The sequence below is a fragment of the Dreissena polymorpha genome, chromosome 13, assembly GCF_020536995.1.
Source record: "Dreissena polymorpha isolate Duluth1 chromosome 13, UMN_Dpol_1.0, whole genome shotgun sequence".
Taxonomy (NCBI): Eukaryota; Metazoa; Mollusca; class Bivalvia; order Myida; family Dreissenidae; genus Dreissena; species Dreissena polymorpha.
The window spans coordinates 4,424,589-4,439,879 of record NC_068367.1 but is presented as its reverse complement, the minus strand read 5'-3'; the positions used below and the strand labels follow the sequence as shown (position 1 = coordinate 4,439,879).

The window sequence follows — 15,291 nt, the reverse complement described above, 5'->3', positions numbered from 1 at the left end:
TGTGTATCTCATGGAGCTGCACATTTTGAGTGGCTAAAGGTCAAGGTCATCTTTCAAGGTCAAAGGTCAAATTTATGGCTTCAAAGCGGCGCAATAGGGGGCATTGTGTTTCTGACAAACACATCTCTTGTTACAATTGCATTCAACAGTTCAAAGTTTCAGAATGTCTCGTTTTCAGCCGATGAAGTGTGGGATATATGCTTACATTTTGTAAAATGTAAGAAAGTCAATAGAATTTCTTGGTTAAACCAACTCTTGGTTGTAGTACTAGTATTCCCATATTTCACTTTAGTAGGTCAATATTGTTTTCACAATTGCATTCAACAGTTCAAAGTGCCAGAATGACTTGTTTTCAGCCGTCAAATTGTACTTGTGGATATATGCCTACATTTTGTAAAATGTAAGAAAGTCATAAGAAATTTCTAGGTTAAACCAACTCTCGTTTATGCGTGACGGTCCATCATTTCTAAAGACCATTATTTTGGACTTTTCTTAATGTAAATGCGTTCCCGTCTCTGTGCAAAAGATATTATTGTACAATTTATTTGCAACTGGAAATAAATTGTAGTACCAGTTGTCTGTAAACACAATACATATTAAGCAAATTAAGACATAGTTATAAAAAATGCAATGTGCTTTTCAAGAATATTAGGTAATTAACTGCATGCATAATATTATTTATTTGCTAAATGATAATTTCTGCTTGAACATTAATTAGCGAAAAAACAGATTTTCCCTCCCCTTGCAAAATTGTAAGAGCTTGCAGCTTGTTATCTGAATTAAATGTAAAATGTGGAATCACGTAAGACTTCATAAAATAGATTAAAAGGCTATTAAACATGAAGGGATATAGTTTACTTTTGCGATAGCATTTTAAAGCTATCAAAGAATCCACCTTTCAGAAATTCTGGCTCTATGAGTGAGCATTAAATGGAACTAACATCGTCATAAATAAGTTCGTAATAATATCGTAATTAATCGCATTAATTTCAGCATCTACTTCAGTTCCAATTCCATTCTGCTATTTTCCCCATGGTTTTAGGATCACTGACTTTTTAATCCTTTAGATTTCATCATCTTTTTTGAAGTTTAATTTTATATTCCTTATAAGTAACACACATTTTTGAGTCATTGATGGATTTTACAATTTTTTTATATCATTCTTACTGGCACATTGCCCGTACCACTTGAAATAAATTAATCTGTATCACAGATTTGATAGTTTTGCATTTTTATTTATGTTTATACTTATATTCTTATCATTATAGTTATGTTTGTGTTTTGAAAATGCTTTCTTGAAAGAAAAACTAACAATGTTCACTGAAATAATGAGACTGTAGTGTCTTAGTAATGGTTTAGCTACACAAAAAAAGAAATGGCGTTTTGTTGTTTAACAGTGAATTTGACTATGAAATGAAGAAAGACTTCAGTACGATTAGTTTGTATAACACTCACAGTTGAATGACTGTAATATATAGATGCTCTTTAAGTTAGAATGTTGAGGAGTTTTTGTAGAAATATGGCCCTTCATCGTTTTGTCATCTACATGTAGTATACTTTAGTGGATTTGTGTCCAAACATGTGGGGCATCAATGTATGCAACACATTTCTAGTTAAAAACAAATAAAATAAAAATAAAGTTAAAAAACATAATGAAATTTGCCTGATTGAGATGGTACACCGTGATATGAATTAATTTATTGGAAAATATGAAAGCTTTTATTCATATGTCAATAATAATTCAATATTATCAGATTTAATTCAGTCTGGAATATGATTGTGTTATTTGTGCTGTGCTCATTATATGATAATTGGAAATATTGATTCATATTATAGCTTTCCTGGTTGAAGAACACAAAACATAACATATGGAGTTCCAATTTCTTGCAGATGAAGCAATATATTTGATTAACATGTCATTTCTCTTATTTCCTTGAGTCACATTTGGTTAAAAGCATGTGAGTGTTTATTCAGTCAGCTTTCATAATTGGTATACATTTATCTGTCAAATCATGATAACAACCTTTACTTAGCTACTGTTTGAGCACAAGGCCTTAACCCATTTATGCCTTGTGGACTCTCCCATCCTTCTAAATTGGATCAGTTTATTTGCAAAATTAGGGATGTCTAGTATATTTTCCCTCGCCATATGCGGAGGGATATTGTGATTTGAGCTATTAATAATAATGTATTCTAACAGTTTCTTCAATTTTATTAATGGACGTTCTTTATAGAACTTAAAATATTATGAGAATATTGTCAAAATACTTATTGATATTATAACTAATAACCATTGTTGAAAAAGGTTAAGAACACTTTACACTTATTTTTTTTTACTGTACCAAAAACATTGAACATTTAAACAAAGTGAATAAGTTTCATGAAGATACTAGCAAAAAATTGAAAAAATTGCTCATTTGAACGAAGCTTATTGTTGTAATGACAATAATTGCAACATACAACAAATGAAAACTAATGCCGACCTGATGCAATTAATATTATCACTACAACTGGTCATCGTAAGAAATTTATGCCATGAATTGACATAATGATAAAGAGGGGGACAGCAAGGACATTTTCAAACATTAACCCATTTATTCCGAGTGGACTCTCCCATCCTTCTAAATTGGATCAATTTATTTCCAAAATTAGGGGTGTCTAGTATATTTATTTCTATATTTAGAATATTTCTTACAGAAATTCCTTTAAGCAAACAGCGTAGACCCTGATGAGACGCCGCATCATGCGGCATCTCATCTGGGTCTATGCTGTTTGCAAAGTCCTTTTTTTCAGGACGCTAGGCATAAATGGGTTAATTCTCCATTAATAACTGTTTAGGCTTGAAAGAAACCTTTTCTACACCTCATCTCTGTGTAGAACTCATCTTCAATGATGTGTTAACATTTAACATACAAATATTGTTTGTAATATGTATTTTGGCAACAAAGTTTAAATCAACTGCAAATATGGCTTATTCCATAAACTGCACCACATGCATTGCATGCATAAGAATCCCATCTTTAAGTGCAGGTTTTACTTCCATCATCTGCATCTGCAGAAACCATTTGCAGGGCCAGGGGACATTTTTGCTTGATGTATTCCAATCTGATAAGCCCTGAGACCTCACATGGAGTTTCTAGGAATCCTTCCTGAACATGCCACAGTAGTCTCCAAGTGACATTATCTCATATGGATCATTGACTATGTTGAAAGATATACAAGTGCAGGGAATGGTGTGCAATGTGTCAGTTCCTTTACAAAAGTTTTTTGTCTTTAAAACTGTCATTGCCAACAACATAATATTAAAACTCACGCCACTATATATTATACTGTAGAATAGACTGATCTCTGAGGGAATAGTTTCATATATCATGTAACCAAGGTTACCACATTTTGTCTTTTATTGGCATCCTCTCTGGATGCCTAAAATGTGAATCATGAACATATAAACGTTTTGGTGATAAGTTTTCATGAAAATTACCAGTACATTCCATCAGAGAAAGCATAGCAATGTCTATGTCATGTTAGGAAAACATGCAGTGAGGCTACTGAAAAGGTCAAGGGAATGTAAAGAAATCACTCAGTGCTATACCATAGTGCAGTCTGAAAGTCATGCTAATATAACATGTAGAGTATCTGAGTTGCCACTAAAAAAGGTAAATGTCATGCAAACTAGACATACAGCACTTCCAGATAGCAAGGGGATAGTCATGAAAATAAAACTTGAAGTTATATAGTATATCATGGTTAAGGTAACGCAAAAAATAACAACATGTATTACGAAGTCAAGGTCATGTCAAGAAAACATGTTGTGATACCACGTAACAAGGTGAAGGTCATGCAAAAAAAGCATGCAGAGCTTCTTCATAGCCAAGTCATTGTGGTGATGTTAGGAATATTTGTGTCTGTTTTGCAGGCTCAATCTGCCCAGGATGTGCTGAGTCACTGCAGTCAAAGTACAGAGGACCACATCCTGTTCCAGTGCATTGAAAGGCAAAAGGGTAAGTTCCTGTTGATAGTCACAGTCGTGGAGTGTGATACAAGATTTACCACAGTCGTGGAGTGTGATACAAGATTTACCACAGTCGTGGAGTGTGATACAAGATTTACCACAGTCGTGGAGTGTGATACAAGATTTACCACAGTCGTGGAGTGTGATACAAGATTTACTTCAAAAGTGTGCATGTATATATATGAGCCTTGCTCAGGTAAAACAGGGTTTAATCCTTTGCATGCTGGGAAATATATCGTCTGCTAAAATGTCGTCTGCTGAATTTCTACAATTAGCATTTCTTCGATTTTTTTTCAAAAAATACTATCAGAATAGCAAACAGTTTGGATCCAGATGAGACGCCACGTTCTGTGGCGTCTCATCTGGATCCAAACTGTTTGCAAAGACCTTCAAAATTCGGTTCCCGCACTGAAAGAGTTAATGCATGTCTGCATGCTAATCAGTGAAAATACTTTCCAACCAAACTGGATTTTTGCAAAGAAAATACTTTCTTTTAGCTTAAAAATACCATTAAAGCAGAAAGTGTTGTCCCTGAATAGCAGGTGTGGGCTGCACAGGCTAATCTGGGCTTACACTTTGAGCTTTAAGAACTGTTTTCTCAGAGCATTAGACTCAATTATTTACTAAGCTTGTTTTTGTCACAATTATTTCAGATGCAGAACCGTGCTGTGGCCATGTAAGTGGCGAGGACAGCTTCGCATGCCAGGCCACTTGCTGGAGTATGTACTTCACTAACACAGTGATCTCCCCTGACAGCAAGCGCCAACTGCGCCACTATTGTAAGGACGGACACCGTGACGTCGTCAACTGCGTAAACAAACAGACACGAACAACACGGCAGAGCAGTAGCTTAGAGAGTAGGGTTCTGTTTAGTAAATACTTCATGCTACTAGTGTAGTTTCATTGGTAATGACCATCTTGATTGAGACAGTTACTGTTGCAAATGTTTACGCCCATGTTTAACGCATGTTCAATGGGAGTTCCACCATCCCACAATTCAATTTGTATATGCACTTGCGTAAAATTGCGGACATTTGCAAACGTCAATATTGGCCGTACTTAGGTTTTGAAAATAGCAATCTTGATAATACTGGATTATCGGGTAATGGATAGAGTTGGAACATATACATATATTAAAATTCCAACTTTTAATAGCTAATGGAAGCGCTGGAAGATAGCAAGTTGGCCATTTTGGAGCCCTTTATGGAGGTGCCTAGTGGTCAAGTCCCGTTATTGCACAAATGTGTGACTTAACCCTCTGCCACTCAGATATCAACTATACTTCTTTGTAGTCCCTTGGAAAATCAACATTACATTGAAGACCTTTCTTAGTAGATTCAAGTTTAAAGGCTTCATTTCCAGCCCTATGATACAGATGAGCAGCAAGCAGCATAAAACCTGAACAGACTAAGAATAACCCGGAGGTTGTTCTGATTGTATGCTGCTTGCATATAGACGTTTTCGATTTGCTTCTGAGTAGGAAAGGGTCTCAATTATGATATAATTATTATTTAAGCTCTCCACTGCTGCGACTCTGCCTCTAATCAGTTGTGCATGCAGATGTGCAAGGAGACGCTGCAGAGCGACTTGGATCCAGATCAGAAAATGAACCAGGTCATTGAGGCATGTGGCACTGTTGATCTAAAGGTGAGAAATGAAATACGTCTGAAGTCTTATATCAAACATTATTTGTAAAAATCAAATACATTTTTCGTCCAACAAATATGCCCACTTGAAATGAATCTATGAAAAATCAGGTCAATGGATATTGAATGCTTTAACCCTTTGCATGCTGGGCAATTTGTCGTCTGCAAAATTTCGTCTGCTGAATGTCTAAAATTAGCATTTTCTTTTCTTTTTTTTTCAAAGAATACTATCAGAATAGCAAACAGTTTGGATCCTGATGAGACACCACGTTTTGTGGCATCTCATCTGGATCCAAACTGTTTGCAAAGGCCTTCCAGCACTGAAAGAGTTAAAAACACAATTTTACAATCAGTATTGAAGTGCATCAATCACATTAAGAGCTGTTTAACCCATTTATGCCTGGTGAACTCTCCCATCCTTCTTAAGTTGATCAATTTATTTACAAAATTAGGGATGTCTAGTATATATATTTCTATATTTAAAATAATTCTTACAGAAATTCCTTGAAGCAAACAGCGCTGTTTGCCAAGGCTTTTTTTCTAGACGCTAGGCATAAATGGGTTAAGGACCATTTCTAGCTGGCTTGATATGCAAACGAATCTTGAGTTGCATTTTACAGAGGTTGCTTTGCCTATCCATTAAAGTTTAGAGGGAGATTGTCTTCGATTGAACTTAGTTTCTTTTTAAATACACTATTATGAAAGATAATCCATGAAAGCTTGGCATATTGAAATAGTAGTTACTACACACCCCAAACAGGCTAAGTTTGACTTCTAAGTTCCAATCGTACAACCATTAGGACCTTTTTTCCAGAATATATTAGGTGAAAGCGTTTACAAATAAAATGTTTAGGTACATTAGGTACTAAAATTACAAAACTATGTAAATGCATATTGTTTATTCATGAATGACTCTGCAATTTACATGGCGATCCAGATATATTGTTTATTGGAGACCAAGGATCCAATTAACCAGGATATAATGGATCTGTAGTGTCTTAGGAAATATTCAAATGTACCTTTATCATTACATTTTCTTTCAAAAAGAAGGGGTAAACACTGTACAAAATACAATTTAAAATAACATCTTAAGAGAAAAAATGACATGTTAATATAAACAGTTTGATTATTATGCCCCCCTTCGAAGAAGAGGGGGTATATTGCTTTGCACATGTGGGTCTGTCGGTCGGTCTGTCGGTCTGTCAGTCAGTCCACCAGGTTGTTTCCGAATGATAAGTCATGAACGCTTGGGCCTAGGATCATGAAACTTCATAGGTACATTGATCATGACTCGCTGATGTCCCCTATTGATTTTGAGGTCACTAGTTCAAGGTCACGGTGACCTGAAATAGTAAAATGGTTTCCGGATGATAACTCAAGAACGCTTAGGCCTAGGATCATGAAACTTGATAGGTAGATTGATCATGACGTGCAGATAATCCCTAAGGATTTTCAGGTCACTAGGTCAAAGGTCAAGGTCACAGTGGTCCGAAATAGTAAAATGGTTTCTGGATGATAACTCAAGAACCCTTATTCCTAGGATCATAAAACTTCGTAGGTAGATTGATAATGGCTGGCAGATGACCCCTATTGATTTTCAGGTCACTAGGTCAAAGGTCAAGGTCATGGGGACCCAAAATAGTAAAATGGTTTCCAGATGATAACTCAAGAACGCTTATGTCTAGGATCATGAAACTTCATAGGTACATTGTTCATGACTCACAGATGACCCCTATTGATTTTCAGGTTACAAGGTCAAAGGTCAAGGTCATGGTAACCTGAAATAGTAAAATGGTTTCGGAATGATAACTCAAGAATGCTTATGCCTAGGATCATGAAACTTGATAGGTAGATTGATCATGACTCGCAGTTGACCCCTATTGATTTTCAGGTCACTATATCAAAGGTCAAGGTCACGGTGACCTGAAATTGTAAAATGGTTTCCGGATGATAACTCAAGTACGCTAATGGCTACAATCATAAAACTTCATAGGTACATTGATCATGACTCGCAGATGACCCCTATTGATTTTGAGGTCACTAGGTCAAAGGTCAAGGTCATGGTGACCCGAAATAGTAAAATAGTTTCCGGATGATAACTCAAGAATGCTTATGCCTAGGATCATGAAACTTGATAGGTAGATTGATCATGACTCGCAGATGACCCCTATTGATTTTCAGGTCACTAGATTAAAGGTCAAGGTCACTGTGACCCGAAATAGTAGAATGGTTTCTGGATGATAACTCAAGAACGCTTATGGCTAGGATCATGAAACTTCATAGGTACATTGATCATGACTGGCAAATGACCCCTATAGATTTTCAGGTCACTAGGTCAAAGGTCAAGGTCATAGTGACAAAAAACATATTCACACAATGGCTGTCACTACAACGGAGAGCCCATATGGGGGGCATGCATGTTTTACAAACAGCCCTTGTTTAAACTGACCCACTTACCAATTAACCTGTTAGTATTTTCTTATTTGTATGTATAAGTTTTCCACCTTTGTGTTTTTGTTTTATTTTCAGAGCAGTTAAAAAAATACAGCAGCATTCAACATATCTTTAAAAAATGAGTTTGATTTTAAACTCTAGGTAACATCAAGCTTTTTTAAAGGATAAATAGTCACAAACATGAATGACTAGGTCTTGTGGATGGAGTTGCTTCTAATGATGAAAGTGATGCTGATATAATGTGTGCAGTTGTAACATTGTTATGAAACTGTTTTTTTTAATTTCTTATTAGATAACTCTTCTCCAGCAATTCCAGGTTGTTATTTATTCATTAACATGATTGGCATTTCTCAAATGGCACATGAGATTTTGTTTATGAGCAAATAATGTTTTGAATACTTGGAATAAATCAATTTTATTGTTATGAAATAAGTAAGATGTTTTGAAATCATTTTATTGCATTCATACATGCAAGATTCAATCAGCTATTAATGCTATTCCGAAATGCAGCGACCATGTACAAGTGATTTGATCAGATATGCTGTGATATTTATGTCGCCATAACAACTACACAAAGTTTCGCTGCAAGTTCAATAACAAGATAACACATATATAATTATTTGCTTTCATTTGGCATTCAATTTCAAAATGTACATCTGTAAAATTGCAGTTATTGATGTTCTTGTTACAGGTAATTTATCTAATTAACAGTGAAGTCACGTGATCAGGCAAGTGCAGATGAAGCAATGGGCTTGCATTTTAACATACTGAATGGTTAAGACACATTGTCTTATGAAAATCCCCGCTGCAAGCTGGCATTACAAAAACCATTATGGCATATCATACCTGCTGGTTACAGTACAGTTTTATGTGTTTTGGCATTTCTCAGGGCAGTAAATTGAAATGGAACTATGCAGTTATCTATGTTTAGGCAGTTAACTGCAGGAAAAAATGTCATAAATTTTGCCAAATACCATCCCTTCCCAGGCACAAAATTTTCTGCAAACTATTTTAAGTGTTTTATATATCTGTTAAATATCTTGCCAGAATTAGTTGTATTGTTTACCAATTTTTCAACCTGGCTGCAAAGCAATAGGAGTTAAAGAAATGTCCTTTTTTGCTCTGTCACTCCATCAGTCTGTCTCTAACATATTAAGGTCCACTCCGTATCTCAATATCAACTTCGTACTCTAAGGTCAAAGATTTGAGCCTCCATTTTGGCGTTGGGTCCATTTCTAAACTCGTTGAAGGATTTTAATGAAACCTGCAACATTAGGTCATTAAGATGGTGCACAGAAGGAATTACTTAAACACATTTTTACTTGGTAAACATCATACTTCTAGATCAAAAGTTTGAGCCCCTATTTTCATGTCAGTTCCATATCTCCTTTACCCATTGAAGGATTTTCATAAAACTTAGCTACAATGTTAAGGTCTGCAGAAGGCATTAGTCAGCCTTATTACCTTTACCCATTAAACAATTTTCATCAGACTTTGCCACAAAGGAAAGGTCATTTGGATGATGCACAGAAAGTGTCAATCAGTAAAGCTGGCTGAAAATAAAGATCATCACTTCAAAGTTAAATCATTGTAGCTTTCCCTTTGACTGCCTTGTTAGTATTTTATTTTGCAAATGATTACAAATATGTTTCATGTTAAATCTAAGCTTCTTCTTTTTGTGAGATGTTCACAGTGTTTAACAAAATGAGTAACAGTTTTAAGCTCAACAAATTCAGATCAACCTATTTTTTTAAAAACTTTTTTTTTTACATTTCCAGTAGAGGAAGCAATAATTAGCATGTTATCTTTTGCTTATTAAAATTGTAGTATGATACCTCTTGTTGGCTCATACAAAATCACTTTCGTAATGAATGAAAATGCTTTGCAAAGGCATGTTGCAACCCTTGTTAGTACTATTATATTTGATTCAGGTTTATGGCATTTAAGCTTAAAACAAACCTATTTGCAGCATCCCAACACTGGGCCCACCCCCTGTGCATACATATAAATTGTTTTGATAAAATAATTGTATTTTGGAGAGGACAGTATTTTTTATGTATTTCCGAAGTAAACTAATATGAAAATCATATTATTGATTTGATATCATTTGTTTTCCTTTTGCATTCGCTGGAACTTGTTTGCAATTCTTTGAAATACAGGTCTAAATAGGTTTGCAAAGGGTGATAAATAAGCACTAAGCCTGCACAGAGACTAGAAAGAACCTGGAGGAATTCTGTGAGCATTATTTAGAATGCATCACTTCACTTGATTGTCAGTCTGGTAATCAGTGTAGCTTAGAGACTGTACACCTGTTCATGATCAGGCTCAGACACCCAGCCTAACTTATCACTTCAGTTACCTTCCCAAGCAATTACCTTCCCTAGCAATTAAATGCCCTAGCCCTTTCCTAGCAATTAGTTTGTTTTAGTAACATTCCTTAGCAGACACCTCCCCTAGCAGATACCTCCCCCAGCAGTTACATCCTCTAGCAGTTACCTTCTCTAGAAGTTACCTACACCAGCAGTTACCTCCCCCAGCAGTTACATCCCTAGCAGTTACCTCTCCTAGCAGTTAGTTTTTTTCGGTTACATTTCTTAGCAGACATATCCCCTAGAAGTTACCTCCCCCAGCTGTTACCTCCCCTAGCAATTAAAACCCCTAGCCCTTTCCTAGCAATTAGTTTGTTTTGGTAACATTCCTTAGCAGACACCTCCTCTAGCAGTTACCTTTTCTAGAAGTTACCTGCACCAGCAGTTACCCCCCCCCCCCCAGCAGTTACATCCTCTAGCAGTTACCTTCTCAAGAAGTTACCTACACCAGCAGTTACCTCCCTCAGCAGTTACATCCTCTAAGCAGTTACCTCCATCAGCAGTTACCTCCTCCAGCAGTTAACTCCCATAGCAATTACCCCCCCCCCCTTCAGCAGTTACCTCCCTTAGCATATACGTCTTTAAGTAGTTACTTCTCTTAGTAGTTGTTTATGCCCTTGTTTGAGTTTACACAGATCTGAATATTGTTATCAATTTATTGCAACAAAAGCAAATGAAGTGTGGCACATTTTTATTTGAAAGAATATTATATTGACAGTGAGTATCATTTAAATAAATTTGAAGGTAATTATTTTTTAACTTTCTGCAAACTATAACTATAGTGCTTTAAAATCATCACATTGGAAGTGTCAAACCCAAATGTTTGCCCTATGTACGTAGGGTCTTTTAACCCTTAAAGCGCTGGAGCCGAATTTTAAAGGCCTTTGCAAACAGTTTGGATCCAGATGAGACGCCACAGAACGTGGCGTCTCATCTGGATCCAAACTGTTTGCTATTCTGATAGTATTCTTTGAAAAAAATCGAAGAAAATGCTAATTTTAGAAATTCAGCAGACGACATTTTAGCAGAAGACAAATTACCCAGCATGCAAAGGGTTAAAGATTCCTAGGACGCTTGAGTTTTCAATAAAAACCATTTAGTTGTGGGATAAATGAAACACCTGGTAATGCTCAGGCTCTGACAGCAAACAATACCCAGATGGCTCACTGTGGGCATCAACAGATTCCTGGATCCTCTTTTAGCTTTGTAAATTGCAATAGCATGATAACGATGGATGATTAATTGATATTCTTTCAGCTAGATGTTTTTTTTGGCTGGACCCATTGTTGATGAGGCTGATATGTGGTAAGTTAAGTTGATGCAGTGAGGTCAATTTGTACCAGTTAACAAGTTTACGATAGCAGACCTAAAGTAAGTTGAAACAAGAAATATCTTTCAAAAACATAATGGGATTGATTGTGGAAGGTGTTAATGAACTCAAAAGTTGTATCTATGAAATCAAAGATAGTGAATGCCTTTTTATGCGCAGTTTTTAGCTGCATCTCACGCAAACCAATTACCGGGTGCTGCGTCAGATTTCGTGTTGTTTTTTTTCGCTTTTTTAGAAAGTATTGATCAGATATCTATATTTACAGAATAGAAAAAACACAAGAAGATTGAAAATAAATGAAAGCATATAGGTCAGCGAGCAACACACAAATCATCCGTACATATTTGAAATATTTATATGTGCGGTCTTAGAACAGACCTGTTTTAGTGGTTTGTTGGACATTGTTATTTGATTTGATTATAAATAGTATTGTGAATCATTGCGTTCATGCTTAATAAATTGGTCTATATCGCGGAATATTTCTATTTAAATCCATCAACACTTTTTTCTTGTCATTCAATTGTTGAAAACACATTAAGAATCATGATTGACTTACTATAATAATATAGCCGAATATCTTCCTTTAATATCTCTCTGATCAAAATAAGCTTCAAGTTACATAGTTAACCCAATAGCATTTATATAAAGATTTCTGTTACTGACAGTGAACTAACATTGAAACCTTGCGTGTTGGAATGCAATGTATTTAACGGAGGTAACGATTCTTCTGCTGGAAGGACGGCTTGCTTAAAGCTTTATACATTTACATGTTTAGCGTTCAATTTCGCAAACAATTTAAATCAAATATCGACAAAGTGTCAATCAGGTTATCTAACAACAATACTTATATGATTCAAAATATACGAGTGCACATAATGCATTATCGTAGTAATTACTAAACATGAGAACACAGCCGTTTAGTACAAACACTCTGGCGCTGACAATCTTCTAAATATAAAGGGGCACACACAAACTTTATTGCTGTCTAGAGTTGAGTGTGAAGCTGTTATATCTCTCAAGCCTTATCATTAGAGATAAAATTGTTTCATGCTAAATACGCAGTTAACATCGTTGCTAAACGTACTGTAGTATCCCTTTTCATACCCTATACTTCTCAAAAATAGTATGTGGATTGAAAAACTTATTAATGTAAATGTGAAAACTGTTTGTAGATTGCATGTTTTCTACTTCGAAAAGTTTCTGGCCTACCGGCAGAAAATTTTATATTTAAATTGATTGGTCGCTTACAAAGGTCAGCTAAGGTGAAAAGCTGTGTAAAACAGCTAAGCCGAAAAAACACAAACATATTGAAAGTATACAAATTGTTTTTTATTTAATTGAAAATCCTAATTTCGGTTTGAAGGTTCGTCACATTTGGAATTAATAAACCAGTAGTTTAGTTGTGGACTGATTATTCTTGGGTCTTATTCCATATGCGGCCAGCGTAGCTCCAGACCAACCACATGTTTGGGCTCTGGTCAGGAGCTACCATGTCTGCTTATAAGACCTCCAATATAAAGAAGTGAAACTCCAGCTGCTCCAGCAGTATTGCAAACCTTGTATGACTTTAACCCTTTGCATGCTGGGAAATTTGTTGTCTGCTAAAATGTCGTCTGCTGAATTTCTAAAAATAGCATTTTCTTCGATTTTTTTCAAAGAATACTATCAGAATAGCAAACTGTTTGGATCCTCATCTGGATCCAAACTGTTTGCAAAGGCCGTCAAAATTCGGTTCCAGCACTGAAAGAATTAAAGCAGAAGGTAGAATGGTAGCTCTAGAACAGACTGTGCAAATGTTCAGGATGGTCTTGAGCAACCAAGGCTGCATATGGCATATGCATAGACCCAATTTAGTATGACATTACTTGTCCCCTACTGGTGAAACCGGAGGGGACTTATGTTTTGCGCTCTGTCAGCCAGTTTGTCAGTCTGTCTGTCACACTTATCTTGATCCTGCGATAACTTTAAAAGTTCTTAATAATTTTTCATGAAACTTGAAACATGGATAGATGGCAATATGGAGATTATGCACGTCATTTTATTTTGTTTCTACCTTAAGAATTCTGGTTGCTATGGCAACAAATATATTTATTTTATTTTTTTTTAATCTGACAATGGTGGAGTTTCACCGGTAGGGGACAATATTGCTTGGCAATCTCTTGTTATATATATTTCAGGCAGCATATTGAACATGATTAAGCATGGAGTCAGTCCTCACACTACCAAGTAAAGACATTAAACACAAAAATTATTACATTATTTTTATTTTGCTGAAATTGACACTTTTGTTTTTACACAATTTCTTCTGTGCATTGATGTCTGTTTAGTGGAATACCGTATGGTTTTGGGGAATATATCGGAGTTTGTTAAAGGAAGGTTAGTATTATTTTTAATACCATGGGCAGTCTAGTTATATGATAGAATAGATACGAACACAGATCTCTATGCTTGATGTATTTCAAATAATAGTGTTGAATGTAAGTCCAACACTGAAATCCTGGCAATAAGAAGTATGTACATTCTTTCACTAGAATAATTTATTGTCCCCTACTGGTTTCACCGGAGGGGACTTATGGTTTTTGCTCTGTCTGTAAGTCTCTGTGTCTGTCATACTTTTCTGGATCCTGCGATAACTTTAAATGTTCTTTATATTTTTTCATGAAACTTAACACATGGATTGATGGCAATATGGACATTATGCATGTCATGGCAACAAATATATAAAAAAATAAAATTATTACAATGGTGGAGCCCATATGGGACATGTATTGCTTGGCAATAGTCTTGTTAAAGATGTGATACATTGATACTCACTTGTTCTAAAAGTAAAGAAACTACAAACACAATTTTTTTTAATTTAAATGTATTCCAAGTGTTTGCCTATAAGAATTAGTCATACTAAATTGTTTTCAAATTGCGTTTTTCAATGCGTTGGTTCATAATTAATATCAGAAAAGGGCTACATAAGAACACCATCATACACAACATTTTTGACATTGGCAACCCTTTGTTAACAGCAGTCTTGAATAGTTTTTGTAAATGCAAACTAAAACCAGGCTTCTGATCAATGGTTGTATCATAAGTGATTTGATCAAACAATGCCAAAATATGCACATAAAATCTTGTTCAAAAAAGCTTAGAGCAAATTGTTTATCAAGAGCATTAATCATAAATCAAGCGAAAATAATTTGAAAAACTGCTTGTTGGACATTAATTATACACATCCTGGAATCCATATAAACATTTGTCTGATATCCCATGAAATTTCAGACAGTGCTTTTCAGGGCGGCATCTGATTTTGATGGGGCTTTTATGAGTTTTGATCCGCCATGTTTATGAAAGAGGAGTAAATATTTGAGTTTGGATCTTCTGTGATTGATTTAAAATTAGACAAGTTAAATTAATCTGTTCACAAGAATGGAATGCTTGTTGGGTTATTATCCAATTATCAACTAATTATGTGACAAGTTATGCTTCATT

At 35.4% G+C, this 15,291-nt stretch overlaps 1 protein-coding gene across 5 annotated transcripts in view; it reads left to right on the top strand.

The window, feature by feature from the left end:
* The window catches only part of LOC127855309 (reversion-inducing cysteine-rich protein with Kazal motifs-like), a 207,139-nt gene that overhangs the window by 143,867 nt on the left and 47,981 nt on the right, over positions 1 to 15,291 (top strand). For all 5 annotated transcript variants that reach the window (XM_052390769.1, XM_052390768.1, XM_052390770.1 and 2 more), the window contains exons 6-8: positions 3,917 to 4,001; positions 4,666 to 4,869; positions 5,529 to 5,659. In XM_052390769.1, coding sequence (XP_052246729.1) covers positions 3,917 to 4,001; positions 4,666 to 4,869; positions 5,529 to 5,659 — 420 coding nt within the window. The remainder of the gene's footprint in view (positions 1 to 3,916; positions 4,002 to 4,665; positions 4,870 to 5,528; positions 5,660 to 15,291) is intronic.